This window comes from Leucoraja erinacea, chromosome 4 (assembly GCF_028641065.1).
Source record: "Leucoraja erinacea ecotype New England chromosome 4, Leri_hhj_1, whole genome shotgun sequence".
NCBI classification, from domain to species: Eukaryota; Metazoa; Chordata; class Chondrichthyes; order Rajiformes; family Rajidae; genus Leucoraja; species Leucoraja erinaceus.
The window spans coordinates 54,564,719-54,589,174 of NC_073380.1; the positions used below are offsets into that span (position 1 = coordinate 54,564,719).

The 24,456-nt window shown below is 46.2% G+C and overlaps 1 protein-coding gene across 1 annotated transcript in view; it reads left to right on the top strand.

Moving 5' to 3' along the window:
• Window positions 1–10,455: 10,455 nt before the first annotated feature.
• LOC129696425 (cadherin-4-like) overlaps window positions 10,456–24,456 on the top strand; it is a 54,753-nt gene continuing 40,752 nt past the window's right edge. The window contains exons 1-4 of the mRNA XM_055634306.1: window positions 10,456–10,722; window positions 19,903–20,011; window positions 20,894–21,105; window positions 24,073–24,207. Of these exons, the coding sequence (XP_055490281.1) occupies window positions 10,675–10,722; window positions 19,903–20,011; window positions 20,894–21,105; window positions 24,073–24,207 (504 nt within the window). The 5' untranslated portion in view covers window positions 10,456–10,674. The remainder of the gene's footprint in view (window positions 10,723–19,902; window positions 20,012–20,893; window positions 21,106–24,072; window positions 24,208–24,456) is intronic.

Genomic DNA, 24,456 nt, shown 5'->3' on the forward strand with positions numbered 1-24,456 from the left:
AGAGATAGCACCAGGTTGAGTGTATAGCCAAGCTTGTGCGTGGGTCCAGTGGTGAGTAGAGACAGATTAAAGGACTCAACCAGTTTCATAAATTCACTCACAAGAGGCTTAGTGGGACTGCAGACATGAATGTTAAAGTCACCAAGAATCAAGACCCAGTCCAATTTGGGCAACAGGGCAGCGATAAGATCAGCAAATTGTGAGATGAAGTCCTTATGCATTTTTGGTGGGTGATACACAAGAACAATTAGAGGTGGACAGATTAGACCAAGTATGATTAGTTGATGTTCAAAACTGTAGAAATGATCAGCGTTCAGGAGGCGGCAGTGGAAATGTTTCTTAAACACAGTGGCTAGGCCCCCACCGCGACTGGAGAGCCTAGGCGAGCTGAAAAAGTTACAGTTATCAGGACAGAGTTCCACGAGTGGAGCAAGCTCACCAGGATTAAGCCAGGTTTCTGTGATCAGTAGGAAGTCCAATCCACGTGCGGTGAAGAAGTCGCTCAGGATGAAGGTTTTGTTCAGCAAGGATCTTGCGTTGATCAGGACTACTTTAGCAGGGACTGCAGGTGAGTTGTGATCTGGTAGCGGCTCCCACGCCAGCGGGCGGAGGGAGGTTCAGGGAGACCACGCTGCTGCGTTTCACACAAGGCCCAGCTGGGAGCCCGCGGGCTGACAGACCGGGGACCGGGAAGGTCGACTGGAGCGAGGCATACCTGAGCTCGAGGGACCGCCGATGGATGGAGCGCTAGGGCCGACCAGATCCTTTTTCACAGCGCTTGGCGTGGTAAGTTGATGTTGAACGGGCGCAGGAGAGGTTCTTCAACCTTTCCAGGGCGCCTGCGCATTTAATTCGCCTCGTGGCTCGGCGCACGTGCCCGCTGCCGCAAGGCCGAGCCCGTACACCCACCCGAAGCCGATCGAGGAGCAAACGGTAGGGGAAGCCTTGTCTGGGGCTCAGTCCGGGGCTCAGTCCAGGGCCTTGTCCGTGGCCTTGGATGAAGACCTTGACGACAGAGGCTTGGCTTTGTCCGGGGCCTTGTCCGGGGCTCTGTCTGGGGCTCTGTCCGGGGCCTTGTCCGGGGGCTTGTCCGGGGCCTTGTCTGGGGGCTTGTCTGGGGGCTCGTCCGGGGCCTTGTCCGGGGCTCTATCCGGGGCCTTGTCCGGGGCCATGTCCGGGGTCTTGTCCGGGGCCTCATCCGGGGCCTCATCCAGGGCTCTGTCCGGGGCTCTATCCGGGGCTCTATCCGGGGCTTTGTCTGTGGACTCGGATGAAGACCTCGACGACCGGGGCTCGGATATCCAGAAGTGTTTGCCGTTCTATAGGCTGCAGGCTATACGAACGGTTGAAGTTTCCTTGTTTGGGGCTTTGTCCAGACGGGAGACGACTGGCAGCCAAACACAATGGCGCGGCCATCTTGGAAGTTGAGGCATAGAAGTGTGAAAATGCACACCTCTAGATTCAGGGACAATTTCTTCCCAACTGTTATCAAGCAACTGGACATATTCAGATTCAGATTCAACTTTATTGTCATTGTGCAGTGTACAGTACAGAGACAACGAAATGCAGAAATATTATCACTACCAGTGAGCTGTCCTGACCTACTCTCTACCTCAATGGACACCCTCGGACTATCTGTGATAGGACATTACTGGCTTTATCTTACACTAAATGTTATTCATGTTATTCCCTTATCATGTATCTATATACCATGAATAGTGAACTGAACCATCCAACCACAACTGCAGAGCAATCCTGGTCTAACATCTACCTGATTGGAGAACCCCGGACTATCTTGGATCAGACTTTACTGGCTATATCTTGCACTAAATGCTATTCCCTTTATCGTATATCTGTACACTTTGGATGGCTCGATTGTAATCATGTATTGTCTTTCCGCTGACTGGTTAGCACACAACAAAGGGTTTTCACTGTATTTTGCTACATGTGACAATAAACTAAGCTCAATTAATCGAAACTAAAACTAAATATAGGTAGAAGGAGTGGGTGGGCGTAGGATAGTGGAAGAAATAGGTTCAACCGCAGTCACGGTGGCGCAGCGGTAGAGTTGCTGCCTTACAACGAATGCAGCTCCGGAGACACGGGTTCGATCACGATTATTGGTGCTGTCTGTATGGAGTTTGTACGTTCTCCCCCCTGACCTGCGTGGGGTTTCTCCGAGATCTTCGGTTTCCTCCCACATTCCAAAGATGTACAGTTTGTAGGTTAATTGGCATGGTATAAGTGTAAATTGTCCCTAGTGGGTGTAGGATAGTGTTAATGTGCGGGGATCGCTGGTCGGCGCGGACTCGGTGGGCCGATGGGCCTGTTTTCGCGCTGTATCTCTAACCTAAACTAAACAAAACAAAGGAAGTTCATAATTCACTTCCCTTCTCACCCAATCACACAGCCTTTTGTCATATTTCCATCTCTGGTCCTTGTCACTTAATCCACTCATCTGCCAATATAATCACCCCTTACCTGTATCCATCAATCGCATGCCAGGCTTAGCCCCCCCCCCGCCCATTCGGCCCATCACGTCTACTCCACCATTTGATCCTGGCTAATCCATCTTTCCCTCTCAACCCCATTCTCCTGTTTTCTGCCCGTAACCCCTGACACCCGTACTAATCAATAATCTGTCCATATCCATCTTAAAAATATCCAGTGACTTGGCCTCCACAGTCTTTTGTGACAATGAACTCCACAGATTCACCACCCTCTAACTGAAGAAATTCTTCCTCATCTCCTATCTAAAGGTACGTCCTTTTACTCTGAGGCTGTGGCCTCTGGTCCAAGACTCTCCCACTGGTGGAAACATCCCCTCCACATCCAATCCATCCAGGCCTTTTACTATCAATCTGAAGAAGAGTCTCGACCCGAAAAGTCAACTGTCCACTCCCTCTACACGTGCAGCCTGACCCACTGAGTTACTCCAGCACTTTGAGTGTGTGTGTGTGTGTGTGTGTGTGTGTGTGTGTGTGTGTGTGTGTGTGTGTGTGTGTGTGTGTGTGTGTGTGTGTGTGTGTGTGTGTGTGTGTGTGTGTGTGTGTGTGTGTGTGTGTGTGTGTGTGTGTGTGTGTGTGTGTGTGTGTGTGTTTAAGTGAATGAGTGAGTGTGTGCTTGTGTGCGTGCGTGTGAGTGAGTATGCTTGTGTGAGTGTGTGAGTGAGTGTGTGCGTGTGTGTTTATGTGTGCGTGTGTGCGTGTGCGTGTGTGTGTATGAGTGTGTGTGTGCGTGAGTGTGCCTGTGTATGAGTGTGTGCGTGTGTGTTTATGTGTGCGTGGAGCCTGACCCACTGAGTTACTCCAGCACTTTATGTGTGTGTGAGTGTGTGTGTGTGTGTGTGTGTGTGTGTGTGTGTGTGTGTGTGTGTGTGGTGTGTGTGTGTGTGTGTGTGTGTGTGTGTGTGTGTGTGTGTGTGTGTGTGTGGGTGTGTGTGTGTGTGTGTGTGTATGTTTGTATGCGTGTGTGTGCTTGCTTGGGTGTGTCTGCTGTACCTCTCTATTTCAGGCTGATTTTCCAGAAACCTGAGGTGCTGATACATAAGAGTCCCTATCCGAAACGTCATCCATTCCTTCTCTCCAGCCTGTCCTGCTGCGTTACTCCAGCATTTTGTGTCTACCTTTGCTTAAACATGGCCTTTAGGCATCTCGATGGTGAGTCACTGCCTCATGTATGTGCGTGTTCAGTCAAGTGTGGAGGAGAGTCTGTGAAATAATTGTTTGCCTGCACCAGCGTTTATTTGAAATGGCGATAAAAAAAACACGTCATATTTACACCAGGAAGATAAAAATAGGAACATTGTCAGATTGAAGCTAACCCACCTATTTCCCCCAGTACCCAGTTCTCTTGGCACAGTGGTACAGTGGTCGAGTTGCTGCAGCAATTCACTTCACTTCTCACTTCATAATTCATTTCCCTTCTCATCCTATCACACAGCCTTTTGTCATCTTTCCATCTCTGGTCTTTGTCACTTAATCCACTAATCTGTCAATATAATCACCCCTTACCTGTGTCCATCTATCACATGCCACTGTTGGAGGCTGTGCGGGAATATGGAGGCAGACCACTCGCATATTTTCTGGAACTGTGTAAAGATAAGGCTATACTGGAAAAATGTTAAAGCAGTTGTTAAAAAATGCTTATGTTATAAAATCCCAAATACCTGCCCTGTGATGTATCTGGGGCGTATTAAAGATTTGTAAAGATAGAAGAAACCTCTTTGATTAAAGTTTTGCTTGCAGCAAGTAAGAAGGCCATTACCAGGCAGTGGCTAATGAAAAAAGTCCAAAACAGGAACAGTGGTTAGAAATTGTGTGTGACATATTTACTATGGAGAAATTGACATATTCCTTGAGAGTCAAGGATAATTCATTTGAGAAGATCTGGGAAAAATAGACCGTTTATTTGAGTCATGATACCAATTAGATAAATGCCGAGCTAGATATGGGAAGATTGTGTTATATAGAACTAGATGGTATGTTTGTGTGAATATTGAAATATCTCCAGATAACTAATCAATGTAACGTTTTTTTTTTTAATTTGGTAAGTGAACCACACGGTCTTATTCCAATTTTTTATGTATTTACTTCTTTTTTTCCCTTTATTTTATTTTTTTAAATTGTTGTTTTTCTTATTTTGTTTTATTTATGGTGATGGTGTTGCAATGTTTTGTATATATCTCTGAAGAAAACAATAAAAATTTAAGTGAAAAAAAAATCACCCCTCACCTGTATCCATATATCACATGCCAGGCTTAATCCCCCCCACCACCACCACCCCCCAAACCCCCACCCCATTTTCCACTTTTCCAGCTTTCTCCCACTATAATAATGTTCATGAGTAGAATTAGGCCATTTGGCCCATCATGTCTACTCCACCATTTAATCCTGGCTGATCTATTTCCCTCTCAACCACATTCTCCTGTTTTTTGCCCGTAACCCCTGACACCCGTACTAATCGACAATCTGTCCATATCCATCTTTAAAATATCCATTGACGGCCTCCACAGCCTTTTGTGACAATGAATTCCACAAATTCACCACCCTCTGACTAAAGAAATTCCTCCTCGTCTCCTATCTAAAGGTACGTCCTTTTACTCTGAGGCTGTGGCCTCTGGTGCAAGACTCTCCCACTGGTGGAAACATCCCCTCCACCTCCACTCTATCCAGGTCTTTCACCATCAATCTGAAGAAGAGTCTCGACCCGAAAAATCATCCGTCCACTCCCGCCACACGTGCAGCCTGACCCACTGAGTTACTCCAGCACTTTGTGTGTGTGTGTGTGAGTGTCTGTGTGTGTGCGTGTGAGCATGTGTGCTTGCTTGGGTGTGTCTGCTGTACCTTGTATCTGTCTTTACTTCAGGCTGATTTTCCAGAAACCTGAGTTGCTGAAACATAAGAGTCACTACCAGAAACGTCACCCATTCCTTCTCTCCAGCCTGTCGCGCTGAGTTACTCCAGCATTTTGTGTCTACCTTTGCTGAAACATGTCCTTTAGGCATCTCGATGGTGAGTCACCGCCCCATGTATGTGCGTGTTCAGTCAAGTGTGGAGGAGAGTCTGTGAAATAATTGTTTGCCTGCACCAGAGTTTACTTGAAATGGCAATAAAAAAACACTTTATATTTACACCAAGGAGATAAAAATAGGTACATTATCAGATTGAAGCTAACCCACCTATTTTCCCCAGTTCCCAGTTCTCTCGGCACAGTGGTGTAGCAATAGAGTTGGTGTAGCAACAGCGCCAGAGACCCGGGTTTGATCCTGACCTAGGGTGGTGTCTGTGCGGAGTTTGCACGTTCTCCCCGCAACCACGTGGGTTTTCTCCGGGTGCTCCGGTTTCCTCCCACTCCAAAGACGTACAGGTTTATGGGGCAGTTCACAACAGCGGTATGAATATTGATTTCTCTACCTTCAAGTAACATAGAAATAGGTGCAGGCTGACGACAGATAGCACAATGGGCTAAGAATTCGGCTGGCGACCGGAAGGTAGCCGGTTCAAATCCCGCTTGGAGTGCATACTGTCGTTGTGTCCTTGGGCAAGACACTTCACCCACCTTTGCCTGTAATGGAATGTTACGGCGGCAGGCGCGGGCACACCGCGACGCCCTGTGTCTCCCTTTCAAGGGAGATGCTAAAAATGCATTTCGTTGTCTCTGTACTGTACACTGACAATGACAATAAATTGAATCATTTCATTTCATTTTTCATTTCATTTCATTTTCAGGAGGAGGCCATTCGGCCCTTCGAGCCAGCACTGCAAGTAACCCTTGCATCTCCCCTCTCTTCGTCCCTCCCCCACCCCAGTCGTCGATCTAGTTTCACTGTCGTCCTGCTGAGTTTCACTGTTAGTATCATTCATGATCACCTTCCCCACAGACAACAATGGACGATTGTGGGCTCCACCTTTCCTTGATCATCAGTGCTTTCTGTATATCTTTCATTCATTTGTTCTATGTGCTTTTCATATCTCTCGTTCACCTCTTCCCTGTTTGAAGAAGGGTCTCCACCCGAAATGTCACCTATTCCTTTTCTCCAGAGATGCTGTCTGACCCGCTGAGTTACCCCAGCTTTTTGTGGCTCTCTTCAGTGTAACCCAGCATCTGCAGTTCCTTCCTACACTGGTTTGTAGGTTAATAGGCTTTGGTAAAAATTGTAAAATTGTCCCAAGTGTGTAGGGCAGCGCTGGTGTACGGGGTGACAGCTGGTCAGCACAGACTCGGTGGGCCAAACGATCTAAATCAATGCTTTATCTCTAAAACTCTAACCTAAACCTACCTCCAAAACATGCCACGGTGATTGGGATTACATTAAAACAACACCAACAGGAGTCACAAGTCAATATTAGACTGAGGACAAGCCACAATGAGCTACATATTTTTCCCCTGGTGAGATGTTGCAGAGATTTCAGGTTTTCACTCTGTATGCTTTGTCAGTGGGAGGGATTATATCGAAAGAAAGATTTTATTTCAGACCAACCACTTCGAGTACCACACCCCTACTTTTTTTTTTATTAGACGTAAGTACAATAATGTAGTACATAGGTATCTAATACATAATGAGATAATACAGTTCATGTACAACTATTTTCAAATTTAGCAGAATAGAACAGAAAATGAGACAAATCAAGATAGAGGAGAAAAAAATATATAAGCCGTCGTGTTCGTTCATGAGATAGTAAAGAAAGCCCAAAGAAAAGGTAGAAGGGGATAGAGTAGAAAAAAGAGAAGAAAAAGAAAAAGACATAGAGAGACAGAAAGGAAACCACACCCCTACTTAATTGCATTTTTATTTCAAATTGGGGTAAACATCCTGGGTGAATTCGGGTGAGTTCGCACTGGCCAGCGATCATCCTGTTCACACTAGTTCTATCCTACTCTCTAAGGACAATTTGTAGAGGCCAATTAACCCACAAGCCCGCACGTATTTGGAGTGTGGGAGGAAACCGGAGCGCCCGAAGGAGGCCCGCGCAGTCACAGGGAGAACATGCAAACTCCGCACAGACATTACCCCTAGTCAGGATCGAACCAGTCAGGTCTCTGGTGCTGTGAGACAGCAACTCTATCGCTGCGCCATCGTGCCATTCCTGCTTTTGTCCCATCTCAGAATGAAGGACAGACCTCACATGCCTCTCTTCGCCTGAATTGTGATTTTGCAGAATGATTTAGCATAACTTATCTCCCATCCCTGAATCGGCCATTTCTCTATTGTCCCACTTCTTTCCTCTTCACGTGACCTCTTCCACCCACACCCCTCCCTCTGGCCTGATATTTCACTCCGCCATTTTTATTCACCTGATACCTTTTTGTCTCTTTCAGCTTGTGCTTTCATCACTTACTCCATCAATCTAACAATAACCCACTCCACACCTGTATTCACCTATCATATTCCCTTTGCCTGGCTTCATATTTCACTCCTCTCCCTTTCTCACACCGTCTGCCTTCTTTACACCTCTCGCCTGTGTCCACCCATCTGCCGATCAAAACTCCCTTTCCCTGTATCCACCTATACCTTGTATTAACAAGGAACTGTAGATGCTGGTTTATACTTGTTCCGACCCAAAACATCATATCCATTTCTCCTGAGATGCTGCCTAACCCGTTGAGTCACTCCAGCACCTTTTGTCCACCTATCACTTGCCAGGTTTTGTCCTACTCCTACCTCTCTCCCATCTCATTCTGAAGAAGGGTCCCAACCCAATACGCTGCCTGTCTATGTTCTCCTGAGGTGTTGACTGACCTGCTGAGCTACTGGGGCATTTTGTTTTTTATTTCTGTAAGCCAGCATCTGCAGTTCCTTGTATCCATCTGTCACTTGAGTCTTTGTCCCATCTCACTTTTACTGCTTTCTCTCCCCTACTACAATCGGTTTGAAGGAGGGTCCCGACCTGAAATGTTGCCTGACCCTTTCCTTCCACAGATGCTGTTTGACCCGCTGAGTTAGTCCAGCACTTAGTGTTATGCTCAAGGACAGAAGTAGTTGCACTTACACCACAGTGTTGCCATCATCTAAAGAAATGAATGGCCATTGACCTTTTGTTGGACCTCGGGTGGAGAGGGTTTGTGGAGATCACAGAGAATGTGTGTGTGGGTTTAAACCAAAGATAGACACAAAATGCTGGAGTAATTCAGCGGGACAGGCAGTATCTCTGGAGAGACGGAATGGGTGATGTTTCGGGTCGGATTAAGTCTGAAGAAGGGTCTCAACCCGAAACGTCACCCATTCCTTCTCTCCAGAGATGCTGCCTGTCCCGCTGAGTGACTCCAGCATTTTGTGTCTGTCTTCACAGAGAACTAGGATTCCTAACCGTGGTGACATCTGTGCAGAAAGTTGATCTTCAGTGTTTCCTATCTTACTTCTCTGGAGTCAAATAGTCATCAGGCAACTGAACCATCCCTTAACCACCTAGAGAGTGGGCCTGAGCTGCCATCTACCTCTTTGGAGACCCTCGGACTATCTTTAATGCGACTTTACTGGACTTTATCTTGCACAATGTCTGTGATGAATATGATGCCAAGTTAAACTGACCTCCTCTCCCTTCATGAATCAACATCCCTCCATTCCCTGCATATCCATGTACCTAATCAAGAGTCTCTTAAACGCCACAATCGGATCTGCCTCCACCAACCTTATCCCTGGCAGTGCCTTCCAGGCACCCACCACCCCCTGTGTAAAAAACATACCCTGCACATCTCCTTTAAACTTTGCCCCTCTCACCTTGAAGCTATGTCCCTCTAATCTTTGATTTTTCCATCTTGAGAATAAGGTTATGACTGTCCATCCTATCTACGCTTCTCTTCATTGTATATACTTCCATCAGGTCTCCGTACGACTTCCGGTGTTCTATCTGTCCAATCCAAGCACCTACCAAAATAAACTGAGACCCACACCACCCTGGTCACGCTCTCATTTCACTGCTACCATTGGAAAGAAGGTACAGGAACCTGAAAACCATAGTGCAGACTGGACGATCGTTTCGTTGAACACCTTCGCTCAGTCCGCCTTGGTCTTCGATTGCCAAGCACTTTAACTCCCCCTCCCATTCCCACACCAACCTTTCTGTCCCTGGCCTCCTCCACTGTCAGAGTGAGGCCACACAAAAATTGGAGGAACAGCACCTCATATTTCGCTTGGGCAGCTTACACCCCAGTGGCATGGATGTTGATTTCTTTATCTTCAAGTAACCCTTGCTCTCCCTCACTGTCTGTCCCTCCCCCTCCCTAGTCGGTGTTCTAGCTTCACTGTCGGCCTGGTGAGTTTCACTGTTTGTATCACTCGGTATCACCTTCCCCACAGCTAACAATGGGCCATTGTGGGCTCCACCTTTCCTTGATCATTGTTGCTGGCTCCGATTTGTCTTTTTGCATATCTTTCATTAATTTGTTCTATTCCTTTTCATATCTCTCGGTTCCCTCTCCCCTTACTATCAGTCCGAAGAAGGGTCTCGACCCAAGATGTCACCTATACCTTTTCTGCCTGACCCGCTGAGTTACTCCAGCACATTGTATCCACCACCAGCTCTAGAACAGCTTCTTTCCAACAGCCATCTGGCTTGAACATTACACAACAAGCATATCAATTATGACCGTCTATGGACTGTAAGTGTACTTTGTGGTTTCTGATGTGCTAATATTGTGGTTTCTAATGTATTGCATTGTCATTTATTATATATTATTTCTGTGCATTGTGTTTATACGCCTGTTTTGCTGCTGCAGGTAAGAATATCTTTGTTCTATTCTCGGTACATATGACTTTTGACTCATTATTGAAACTCATTAACTAAAAGAAAAACACGCAGACGGAGACAGTTTCTGGCAAAGCTTTTCTCATGTTTTTGTTGAGCTTCGGTATTTGTAAATGGGTTCGCGCGTTGCTGCTATGGATTACGGTTGCCAAGGGCGTGGATTATTTGCCTTGAAACACCGAACCGTGCCTAGCTACAAAACTCTTATGTCTCACGCCCCAGTCTAGTTGCTGTTTGGGATCTCAAGCACTTCACCTGATCTCGCCCGGGGGCTGGGCAAATCACTCAGCCGTTGCTAAACTGCTTCTCCTGCCTGCTCAGTTTCTCTCAACCAAAGATACCAGAGCAAGCTCTCAACACTCAATAGCTGGACGTCCCACAGTAGCGATTCCCTGAGGAGAACCGGGAGATCTTGAGACCGCGATCGATGGCTTGGATTAAGTCGAGATATATCTTTTGTCTCTTCCTTTTAACGGTAGGAATTCATGTTAACTTAGGCTAACATTTCCAATTGTTTGTGTGTGTGTGTGTGTGTGTTTTGCAAGCTTAATCCTTTCATTGGGTTGCTTTAGAACTTCTGAAAACGAATCTAATCTTGTCCCAGGAGAAACATGTTGTTCACGCTCAAAGTTTTTATTAATTCTGAGTTGAGTTTATTGTCACATGTACTGAGTACAGCGAAAAGCTTTTTTGTTGCATGCTATCTATTCTAGCATCGAATCCAATAACTAGAATGCAGTCCTGAACTACTTTCTACCTCATTGGAGACCCTCGGACTATCTTTGATCGGACTTTACTGGCTTTATCTTGCACTATTCACGTTATTCCCTTATCCTGTATCTGTACACTGGATACCAATTCATGTATTGTCTTACTGCAGACTGGTTAGCACGCAATAAAAGATGTTTTACTGTACCTTGGAATAAGGTGAAATAAACTGAACTCAGATTTAAGCAGGTGATTTACAGATTATGGGAATGAAATGTGTCTGAATTTTGACCGTTGCTTATTTAAGGAGATAGCATGGAGGATAACATGGAAGATCTGCAATATTGGATTGTAATTCTTCTGTGATTTCTTTTAACCTTCTTTCATAATACTCCTCTAAAAGTACAAAGGAAATTTTGTTCAAGGGCAAGAGGGTGGCACAGCGGTTGAGTTGCTGCCACACAACGTCAGAGACCTGGGTATGATCCTGACCTTGGGTGCTGCCTCCGTGGAGTTTGTACGTTCTCCCTGTGACTGCATGGCTTTCCTCTGGGTGTTCCGGTTTCCTCCCACATCCCAAAGACGTGCGGGTTTGTAGATTAATTCTCCTCTGTAAATTGTCCCCTCAGTGTGTTGGGGAGAACGAGTGTATGGAGTGATCGCTGGCCGGTGAACCAAAGGGCCTGTTTCCATACTGCATCTCTAAACTAAACTAAACTAAACTCGTCTTGTGTCTGCAAAATAATTCTGTTGGATTTTGAACAGAAAACAAAATGCTTCCTCTGTCTTTGCTTCCTGATGTTCTGGTGGGGTAGTTTAGTTTAGTGTATTTTAGTTTAGAGATACTGGAAACAGGCCCTTCAGCCCAACGTCCCAAGCCAACCGACATATCACATCTACACTAGTCCCACCTGTATGCGTTTGGCTGATATCCCTCTAAACCCGTCATACTCATGTATGTACCTGTCTAAATGTTTCTTAAATGTTGCAATAGTACTTGCCTCCGGCAACTCATTCCATACCCCCACCACCCTTTGTGTGACAAAGTTACCCCTCGGGTTCCTATTAAGTTTTTCCCCCCTCACCTTAAACAAACGTTCTATGATTCTCGATTCCCCTACTCTGGGCAAAAGACTCTTTTTGTAACCTGTGCATATACCTGATCTATTCCTCTCATGATTTTGTACACCTCTATAAGATCACCCAGGTATGTACCTGAATGGTGTCCCAACCTCTAAACAATGGCGATTCACTAGTTTGTTAATATCATGAACTACAGATGCTGTTTTTCAATTAAAGGCACAAAGGACTGGAGTAACTCAGCGGGTCGGGCAGCATCCTTGGGGAACTCTCTGGATTGGTGACGTTTCCGAATGTGACCCCTCTTCAGATACGAATTGTGACCTGGGATTGTGGGCTTGAGTTACAGGGAGAGGTTGAATAGGCTGGGACTTTTTTCTTTGGAGTGTAGGAGGCGGAGGGGTGACTTTATTGACGTGTACAAAATCATTACTGGCATGGATAAAGTGAACGCTCGCAGTCTGTTCCCCAAAAACTAGAGGGCATGGGCTTAAGAATAGGAGAGAAATTGAAGAAGGACATCAGGGGCAACTTGTTCACTTGAAGATTAGTCCATAAATGGAATGAACTGGCAGAGGGAGCCATAGAAGTGGATATAATGCCGACTTTTGAGGCAGCGGTTCTACCAGTGGCGCCATTCCATGGCTGTGCCTCAGCACGTTATAGCCCAGTGATCCAGAGGCCTGAACCAGCAACTCATAAACACACGTTCAAATCCCGACATGTTGGCTGTGGAATTTAATTCCATTAATACTTTACTTGACACTTTAGAGATACAGCGTGGAAATAGGCCATTCAGCCCACCAAGTCCGTGCCAACCCGCGATTACCCACTACTATCCTACACACTAGGGGCAATTTACAACTTTTAAACAAAGCCAGTTTTTGGAGTGTGGGAGGAAACTGAAGCAACGGGGGAAACCCATGCAGATCATGGGGAGAACGTACAAACTCCGTACAGATGGCGCCCTTAGTCAGGACCCGTGGCCAGGTCTCTACTGCTGTGGCACCATGCTGCTGTGTAGTAAGTAGGAAGTTGCGAAGTAGGATGGGAGCGTTGGTGCAGCAGTAGCGTTGCTGCCTCGCGGCAACAAAGACCTGGGTTTGATCCTGACTGCGGGTGCTGTCTGTATGAAGTTTATACGTTCTACTCATGACTGCGTGGGTTTTATCCGGGTTCTCTAGTTTCCTCCTACGCTCGAAAAACATACAGGTTTGGAGGTTAATTGGTTTCGGTAAAATTGTAAATTGGCCCTAGTGTGTAGAATAGTGCTAGTGTACAGGGATTGCTGGTCGACATGGACTCGATGGGCCAAAGGGCTTGTTTCCGTGCTGTATCTCTAGTCTAGTCTAAAGAAATATGTGGGGAGTTTTTTTACAGTGGGTGCCTGGAACATGCAGCCAGTGGTGGTGGGGAGGCAGATACGGTAGTGGTGTTCAGGTGGCTTTTAGTTAAGCAGACACAAGAAACTGCAGATGCTGGTTTACAGGAGCGTCTCTAGAGAATATGGACAGGCTACATTTCGGTGAGGGGGAGATTGATTTACTGATGGTTTGGACACAGGCCAGGGATGAAAACACAATAAGTATGAGATAACAAGGGAAGGATAGGAGAGGCATGAAATGCGAAGCAAGGAGAAACGATATGTGGATGGGGACAGGGAAAGGGTAAAAGAAGAAAAGGGTGTGCATCTAGATGTGACACAGGGGGGAGCGGGGTAGAAATTAAGGGGGAAGTATAGGCAGGGTAGACAATCAAACCCTTTTTCCCAGAGTGGAAATAGCAAAAGGAGGCCATAGGTTTAAAGTTTGAGGGTCAAAGTTTAAAGGGGCAAACTGCCCTGTTTACACCCCTCCCTCCCCCATCGCCCATGTTTACCAATTACCTGCCAAGCTTTGTCCTGCCCTTCCTCTCTTCTAGCTTTCCTCCTCCCCACCCCTTTCACAATCAGTCTGACGAAGGGCCCCGAGCGGAAACGTCACCTTTCTCCAGATTGCTTCCTGACCAGTTTGAGTTACTCTAGTACTATGTGCCTTTTTTTTAAAGGAGATATGCAGAGCATGTTTTGTTATACAGAGCGTGGTGGGTGCCATGGAGGCAGATACGACTGTGGCATTTGAGAGACCTTTAGATAGGCACCGGATATGCAGGGAATGGAAGTATAGGGGTCACGGGCAGGCAGAGGAGATTATTTTAACAGCATCATGCCCGGCACATATATTGTGGGCTGAAGGGCCTGTTCCAGTGCCATATTGTTCCACGTTCTATGTTGTTATTGTACCTGCCTCAACCACAACCTCTGGCAGCTGGTTCTATATACCCACCATCCTCTGTGTGAAAAAGTTGCCTTTCAGGTTCCTTTTAAATCATTCCCCTCTCACCTTAAATCTCTGCCCTCTAATTTTTGATTGCCCGACTGTGCTTAAAATACTCATTATAGAAGTGCATTCACCGTATGCCCCTCTATAACACCACCTCACAGCTACCTACGAGGCAGAATATATTTCCACGCCTTCAGAAGAACATAAACCGTATAAGCCAAACACCAAGGAATGCAGTGTGTAATTCAGAAGGAACTTCTTAATTCAAGGAGGGGTGAGAAAGTGGAATGGGTCTGAAAGGGAGCGGTTGAGATATATAATACAGGTACATTTCAAGGAGTGCTTGAGAGACAAGGAATACCAGGCACACAGGTAGATTTAGCTGTGGGAAGCTCGATGAAGGCTTGACTGGGACACAGATTATAAGTATTGTATCAGGGTGCCTGACAGCAATGGGTTGGGAACAGCTCCATCCAAGACTGCAAGGAGTTGTGGACGCAGCCCAGACCATCGCACAAACCAACCTCTCTTCCATTGACTTCACCTACACTTCACCCTGCCCCGGCAAGGCCACCGGCATTAGTTTGTCCTCGAACAAAGTAAACTTGGTTGCACTTGGTCTGGTCTCTATATGACTTCAGTCTCATACCACCAGCTGCCAGGGAAAGGTTTTAGTTTAGTTACAGAGAAACATAGAAAATAGGTGCAGTAGTAGGCCATTCGGCCCTTTGAGCCAGAGAATCATATCATTCAACATGATCATGGCTGATCATCCAAAATCAGTATCCCATTCCTGCTTTCTCCCCATATCCCTTGATTCCATTAGCCCCAAGAGCTAAATCTAACCCCTGTACGTGTAAGGTGGGATAAGTCTTTGATTATGTCAGCTGCTTTCCCGAGGCAGCGTGAAGTCTAATAGTCTCGATAGTTAACAATCTCAGCAAGGGTATGCTGTGCTAGTGGCTATTTGATTTATTCTTTTTTGTAAGACATCTTGTGTCACCAGAAAGTCCAATAGTTATTGGCAATTGCCCTTAAAAGGGCAGTGGTGTAGCCTTCTCAGCTCAAATTGCACCCGGGGGGAGGGAGTTACAGAATTTAGATGCACCTAGAGAAACATGACAGCTAATTTTCCAAGTTTCCTGTACAGACAAGCCCCTGTGATCTCCAGTACTCCCACGCATTAAAAATAAGCCTTTCCCTTCCTTCTGCTATGGTGCTTGATCACAATGCTGAATAAACTCTTACATCCCTGCATGCTTTTCCACCACTAGGGGCAGCACAGTAGCACAGCAGTAGAGTTGTTGCCTTACAGTGCCAGAGACCCGGGTTTGATCCTGACTACCAGAGATCTCGGAGAAAACCCACGCAGATCACGGGCAGAACGTATAAACGTGTTGTTCGGTTTAGTTTACTCTAGCGACACTCTAGGGGCTAGTGGAGTCAAGGGATATGGGGAGAAGGCAGGCACGGGTTATTGATAGGGGACGATCAGCCATGATCACAATGAATGGCGGTGCTGGCTCGAAGGGCCGAATGGCTTCCTCCTGCACCTATTTTCTATGTTTCTATGATACAGCACAGAAACAGGCCCTTCGGCCCACCGAGTCAGCGCCGACCAGTGACCCCCGCACACTAACACTATCCTACACACACTAGGGACAATTTACAATTTTACTGAAGCCAATTAATCCACAAACTTGCACGTCTTTGGAGTGTGGGAGGAAACCGGAGCACCTGGAGAAAACCTATGAGGGTCAAGGGGAGAATGTGCAAACTCCGTATAGATAGCACCCATAGTCAGGATTGACTCGGATCTCTGGCGCTGTGAGGCAGCAACTCTACCGCTATGCCACCATGCTGCCCTATTGGATAGTGTTTGTGTGCAAGGATTTCTGGTCAGCACGGACTCGGTGGGTCAAAGCGCCGGTTCCTGTGCTGTACTGTCCTGTGTTCTACGTTAATACATAGCAGGGCAGGAAATAAGGTTAGTGAGTGCCCCTCTCTAGCTCCTAGTTCCTCTGCTGCTATTTTGAAGCCAAGATACTGTAGACCTGGGCACCATGGTTCATGCCCATTAAAAGTTTCATTTAATTTTGACAAACTGGTTTTGTGGCATTGAGTAGGAAATAGATTTAATTTTGGAGCTTTGATTTCTACGTGGGAGTAAAGAAGTGTCTGTTGGCATGTCCGGCAAGTTTATTTTAGTTTAGTTTATGTTTTGTGTAGAGATAGTGTGGAAACAGGTCATTCGGCCCACCAAGTCCATGCCAACCAGCGATCACCAATACACTAGTTCTATCCCACTAGAGATCATTTACAATTTACAGAGCCAATTAACCTACAAACCCACATGTCTATCGGATGTGGGAGGAAACCGGAGCACCGGAGAAAACCCAAACAGATCACAGAGAGAACGTACAAACTCCGTACAGAAAGCACCTGTGGTCAGGATCGAACCTGGGTCTCTGATGCTGAGAGGCAGCAACTCTGCCGCTGCACCATTGTGCTCCCCCAATATACCTCATATTCACAGAGCCATGGACGGCAATGCAACGACCTTCCTTGTGGCATTTAGAACATGGAACAGAACAGCACAGGAACAGGGTCTTCGACCCACAATGTCTGTGCCGAAACTGATGCCAAGCAAAACTCTTATCAGCCTGCACTTGATCTATATCCCTGCATTCTAGGGCAGCACCGTGGCGCAGCGGGTAGTGTCGCTGTCTCACAGTGCCAGAGACCCGGGATCAATTCCAACCTTGGGAACTGTCTGTTTGCGGAGTTTGCACGTTGTCGCTGTGACCGTGTGGGTTTTCTCTGGGTGCTCAGGTTTCCTCCCACATTCAAAGGATGTGCAGGTTTGCAGGTTAATTGGCTTCTGTAAATTGCTGCTGGTGTGTAATGCCCCTGTCCCACTTAGGAAACCTGAACGGAAACCTCTGGAGACTTTGCGCCCCACCCAAGGTTTCCGTGCGGTTCCCAGAGGTTTTAGTCAGTCTCCCTACCTGCTTCCACTACCTGCAACCTCCGGCAACCACCTGCAACCTCCGGGAACCGCACGGAAACCTTGGGTGAGGCGCAAAGTTTCCAGAGGTTTCCGTTCAGGTTTCCTAAGTGGGACATAAGGGAGTAGATGAAAAACTGGGAAAACATAGAACTAGTGTGAACGGATGATCGGTGGTCTGCCTGGACTTGGTGGGCGAAAGGGCCTGTTTCCATGCTGTATCTCAAAACTAAACCCTGCATATCCATATGCCCATCCAAATGTCTCGTAAGTAACACGATCATATCTACCTCCACCACCACCCCCGGCAGCATGTTCCAGGCACCACCACCCCTGTGTACAAAAACCTGCCCTGAACATCTTTAAACTTTGCCCCTTTCATCTTAAATCTATGTACTTTTGTATTTGACATTTCCATCCTGGGAAAAATGTTCTGACTGTCTACCCTTTCAATGTCTCATAATTTTATATACTTCTACAGGTAAATTTATCTTGATTGTCATAGAGTAGAGTTGTATGACAGTCAGAGTCACACAACGTTGAAACAGGCCCTTCGGCCCAACTTTCCCACACCGATCAACATATCCCATCTACAGTAGCCCCACCGGCCTGCGTTTAGCCCATACCCCTCGAGTAGGTGAATCGAGGACCAGGGGACATAGGTTCAAGGTGAAGGGGAAAAGATTTAATAGGAATCCGAGGGGTCACGTTTTCACACAAAGAGTGGTGGGTGTATGGAGCAAGCTGCCAAAGGAGGTAGTTAGGCCCATCGTTTAAGAAACAGTTAGACTGGTACATGGATAGGACAGGTTTGGAGGGATATGGACCAAGCACAGGCAAGTGGGACTAGTGTAGTTGGTGTGAGCAAGTTGGGCCGAAGTCCCTGTTTCTACACTGTACCACTCTATGACTCTATCCCTCTAAACCTATCATTTCCATGTACCTGTCTAAATGATTCAGAAACATTGCAATAGTACCTGCCTCAGCTGACTACGGGTGCTGTCTGTACAGAGTTTGTACGTTCTTGCCATGTGGACCCAGCACACTGATGTAATTATAAATAAAGCACATCAACGCCTCTACTTCCTGAGAAGATTACGGAAATTTGGTATGTCAGAGAGGATTCTCTTGAACTTCTCCAGGTGTACAGTAGAGAGCATATTGGCTGGTTCGGCAAATTGAACGCCCAGGAGCGGTAAAGACTGCAAAAAGTTGTGAACACTGCCCAGTCCATCATCGGCTCTGACCTCCCCACCATCGAAGGGATTTATTGGAGTCGCTGCTTCAAAAAGGCAGCCAGCATTCACATCATCCTGGCCACACACTCATTTCACCCCTGCCATTGGGAAGAAGGTACAGGAGCCTGAAAACTGTAACGTCCAGGTTCAGGAACAGCTTCTTCCCTACAGTCATCATGCTATTAAACACTACAACCTCAAATAAGCTCTGAACTACAGTAGACTATTATTATTATTATTATTATTATTATTGCGCTACTGTTGTATATGTGTGTGTGTGTGTACTTGTAGGTATGTGTATAAAATATATATACACATTTAACTTTTTTTCCTCTCGTTTATCATATTGTTTACAGTGTACTATGTTTACATATTCTGTTGTGCTGCAGCAAGTAAGAATTTCATTGTTCTATCTGGGACACATGACAATAAAACATTCTTGACTCTTGACCCTCGTGGGTTTTCTCCGGGTTCTCCGGTTTCCTCCCACAGTCCAAAGACTTACAGGTTTATAGGCTATTTGGCTTCGGTAAAATTGTAAATTGTTCCTAGTGTGTAGGATAGTGTTAGTATAGTTAGGAGTTTGGTCTCCTAATCTGAGGAAAGACATTCTTGCCATAGAGGGAGTACAGAGAAGGTTCACCAGACTGATTCCTGGGATGTCAGGACTTTCATATGAAGAAAGATTGGATAGACTCGGCTTGTACTCGCTAGAATTTAGAAGATTGAGGGGGGATCTTATGGAAACTTACAAAATCTTAAGGGGTTGGACAGGCTGGATGCAGGAAGATTATTCCCGATGTTGGGGAAGTCCAGAACAAGGAGTCACAGTTTAAGGATAAGGGGGAAATCTTTTAGGACCAAGATGAGAAAAATATTTTTTACACCACAGAGAGTGGTGAATCTGTGGACCTCTCTGCCACAGAAGGTAGTTGAGACCAGTTTATTGGCTATATTTAAGAGGGAGTTAGATGTGACCCTTGTGGCTAAAGGGATCAGGGGGTATGGAGAGAAGGCAGGTATGGGATACTGAGTTGGATGATCAGCCATGATCATATTGAATAGCGGTGCAGGCTCGAAGGACCGAATGGCCTACTCCTGCACCATTTTCTATGTTTCTATGTATACGTGGATCGCTGGTTGGCGATGGACCGAAGAGCCTGTTTCCACGCTGTATCTATAAAGTACACTAAACTAAATAATACGGAATACTCTGTTGTTAATTTGCCATGTCGACACAGCATTTGAAACTGCAGGTTTTGATTATGGTTGATTATTAAAAGTATTTTTCCTTTGTTCAGTTCCAGGTGTGTTCTCTGACTGGAAAAGGCTGCAAGAAAGGATTTGCCAAACACCGGTTTAAATCGGAGGTTTCTCCACAGCTGTTAAAAGGGGATGATGTGCTTAAAGGTGATGTTTATTATAATAGTTTAAAGCATTAATAAAGTATTTACAGTCAAGAAACAGGCCTTTCAGCCCAACTGGTCAATGCTAGTCACTGAGGTGGCACAGTTGTGCAGCTGGTAGAGCCCTTGCCTCAGACCAGAGACCTGGGTACGATCATGAACTCGGCTCCTGTCTATGTGATGTTTGCACGTTTTCCCTGTGACTGCGTGGGTTTCCTCCATGTGCTCAGGTTTCCTCCCACATCCAAAAGACATAGGTTAATTGGCTTCTGTAAATTACCCCTAGTTCGTAGGCAGTGGATGAGAACGTTGAATTACATAGAACAAGTCTGAATTATCATTATTGTCAAACTTCCTCTGGGACCACGACACAAAGAGGTGCCATGCTCCAGCACCATCTTAGTGTGACTCAGTGGGATTGATGAGGGGGGGGGGGAACTCATTGAAACTTACCAAATACTGAAAGGTCTGGATAATGTAAATGGGGAGAGGATGTTTAGGTCTAGGTTCAGAGGCCATAGCCTCAGAATAAAAGGACGTACTTTTAAAAAGGGGATGAAGAGGAATTTCTCTAGTTGGACGGTGGTGAATCTGTGGAATTCATTGCCACAGACAACTGTGGAGGCCAAGTCAATGGATATTTTTAAGACAGATTGGTATATTGTTAAGTATGGGTGTCAGGGGTCATGGAGAGAAGGCAGGAGAATGGGTTTGAGAGGGAAAGATGGGTCAGCCATGATTAAATGGCGAAATAGACTTTATAGGCCAAATGGCCTAATTCTGCTCCTAGAACTTATGAACATGAACTTATTGAGTAAGGAAAAGGTTATTTGATCCCCTCTTCTATTCCTTCTGTATTGATGTATGATTGTTTTTTTAATTCCAGTTACTTTCCATTATTGCAATTTGGGAAAACACATTAAGTTAAGTACCAATGACGACAACTTTGGGATCCAGTCCAACGGCAAGGTGTTTGCAACTCGTACCCAATCCATCCACTCAACCTATCGCTTCAAGGTTCTCGCAAAGGATTTAACAAGTCACGAGAAATGGAATGTTACGGTCCATTTAGTGTCTTCAGCAAATCGCCCGAACCTGGTAAGAAATGTAATTTAACCAAGAATGTTTGGCAACTGCATGGACAGGAAAGGTTTTGAGTGATGTGATTTACTGAGACGGTGCATGAGTGGGAGGCACGGTGGCGCAGCGGTACAGACGTGGGTTCAATCCTGACTACAGGTGCTGTCTATACGGAGTTTGTAACTTCTCTCTGTGACACGCCTGGGTTTTCTCTGGATACTCTGGTTTCCTCCCACACTCCAAAGACGCACAGGTTTGGAGTTTAATTGGTTTCTGTAAAATTGTAAATTGTCCCTGGTGTGTAGGATAGTGCTAGTGTATGGGATGATCGCTGGTTAGTGTGGTCTCGGTGGGCCGAAGGGCCTGCTTCCAAGCCATACCTCTGCAGTGATCCTGGTTAGGATGGACGAATCGAGCCAAACGGTATATTTTCATGCTCGTGTGACTCTAAAACCAGGCTTATTTACTTTTAATTTAGTTTAGTTTAGAGATGCAGCATGGAAACAGGCCATTTGGCCCACCGAGTCCATACCAACCAATTATCACTCGTACACTAATTCTATCATGCACACTGAACAATTTACATAACCAAATAACCTACAAAACTGCATGACTTGGGAGGGAATCCAAAAAAAGTATGTTTGTACTTTGTGATTCATCTTGACATCCTCTGTCCTTCCCACAGAGGGAGTTATGCTTGTGGTCACTTCTGTGTTCCTTTTTAAAAAATTTTGTTTCATAGAATCATTCAACATAGTTATAGCTCCAGTAAATCAGCCAAGCATAAAACTCCAAATTTACCAATCGAGAGGTAATTTACAGCAAGCATTGAGTAAGATGAGAGCACGGCTGCGGGGGGGGGGGGGGGGGGGGGGGGGGGGGGGTTTGTTTCCTTTTGAGGCAATGATTCAATGATTCAATTCAATGGTATTTTAGTCAAAGATCCAGTATTTTATGAAACTTGATTGACACATGTACCGAGGGACAGCAAAATCCTTTGTTTTTGCATACAATACACAAAGTACACAAAGAGTTGCCACGTTTCTGGCAAAGACAAAGCTACAAAGTACTAATTATAAGTTCATGTTGTAGGAACAGAATTAGGCCATTCAGCCCATCACAACTACTCCGCCATTCAATCATGGCTGATCTATCTTTCCCTCTCAACCCCATTTTCCTGCTTTCACCCCATAACCCCTGACACCTTTACTAATCAACAATCTATCAATCTGCACCTTAAATATATCCATTGACTTGGCCTCCACAGCCTTCTGTGGCAATGAATTCCACAGGTTCACCAACCTCTGACTAAAGAAATTCTTTCTCATCTCCTTTCTAAAGGTACGTCCTTTTATTCTAAGGCTGTGGCCTCTGGTCCTACGCTCTCCCACTAGTGGAAACATCCTCTCCACATCCACTCTATCCAGGCCTTTCACTATTTGGCAAGTTTCAATGAAATTCCCACTCATCCTTCTAAACTACAGGCCCAGTGCTGTCAAACGTTCATGATATATTAACCCAATAATTCCTGGGATCATTCCCGGAAATCTCTTCTGGGCACTCTCCAAAGCCAGCACATTCTTCCTCAAATATAGGGCCCAAAACTGCTCACAATACTCCAAATACAGTCTAACCATTGCTTTATAAAGCCTCAGCATTACATCCTTGTTTATATATTCTAGTCCTTGCGAAATAAATGCTTGCATTGCATTTGCCTTCTTACTAGACCCGATGCTCCCTTTTTATTCTCGGCGACCCCCCTCCCCCATCCCACTGGGACCCTCTTTGTTCTCGATCCCTTGTCCTGAAGATACCTTCGATGGTGGGGAGGTCAGTATCCATGATGGACAGGGCATTGTCCACCATCACTACCACTGGGTTATTCAGGCCCAGAAAGCCAATTCCTCAACGTGGTTCAAAGGGGATTCAGATAAGCATTTGAGGGGTACGATTTCACTAAGTGCAGTGGTCAAAAGGACAGGGTGTAAGGCAGCGAGCAAACACCTGTAAGGAAGGGGGGAGTAGCAGGCCTGTAGAAGGTGGGGTGTAGCAGGAAAGTAGTCTGAAGGTTGGGCCGACGGAAGAGGGAGTGGATAATCCCGCCGATCTCCGTCAGTGAGCACAGACCACCAGCGAATAACCCCATCGCCGTCGTAAGTCACGGGTTCAGCGTGAAAGCGGGAAAAGGCGCGGAGAAGATTCATGAGGATGTTGCCAGGACTTGATGGGCCTGAGCTATAGGGGAGGTTGAGCAAGCTGGGACTGGGTGATGCACGTATGGAACAAGCTTCTGGAGAAGTTAGTTGAGGCAGGTACTATCGCAACGTTTAAATATTATATGGATTAGTACATGTATAGGATAGGTTTGTAGGAATATAGTTCAAATACAGGCAGGTGGAACTAGTGTAGATGGGATATGGGGTTTTGGTCGGTGTGTGTGTTGGGCTAAAGGGCTTGTTTCCACGTTGTATGATGCTACGTCTATAGGGTGTGGGAGGAAACTGGACACTCGGGTGGAAACCTACACGGTCACAGGGAGAACATGCAAACTCCACCCAGCCAGCAACTAGACATTTTCCCTCGCATCCGCATCAACTCCCAAGGATTCGATCCTGACCACGGGTGCTGTCTGTGTGGAGTTTGCACGTTCTACATGTGACCACATGGGTTTTCTCCGGGTGCTCCGGTTTCCTCCCGCATCCCAACGACGTACGGTTTTGTAAGTTGATTATCCTTTGTAAATTGCCACAAGTGAGCAGGGAGTGGATGCGAAAGTGGGATAACATAGAAGTAGTGAGAAGAAGGGTCTCGACCCAAAACGTCCCCCATTCCTTCTCTCCAGGGATGGTCTGTCCCGCTGAATTACTCCAGCTTTTTGTGTCGAGGGCAGGGCCAGAGCTCCGTACAGAGGGGGTGGTGGCATCATGGGGAAGGCATTGTGTGGCCGGGGCCTGTAGCCCTCTGACGTTTATGATTGTTTGGCAGGTTTTGAGGAAGCACGCTGTTCCCGTGCTCCATTTCCAGAAACACAGCAACTTGCGCCGACAGAAGAGGGAGTGGATAATCCCGCCAACCTCCGTCATGGAGAATGACCCATTTATGAACAACCCCGTCGCCATTGTAAGTCACTGGTTCAGCGTGGAAAGCGGGAAAAGGCACGGAGAAGATTCACGAGGATGTTGCCAGGACTTGATGGGCCTGAGCTATAGGGGAGGTTGAGCAGGCTGGGACTTTATCCATTGGAGCGCAGGAGGATGAGGGGGTGATCTTACAGAGGTGTACAAAATCATGAGAGGCACATTCTTTTACCCAGAGGAGGGGAATCAAGAACCAGAGGGCAAAGGTTTAAGGTGAGAGGGGGAATATAGG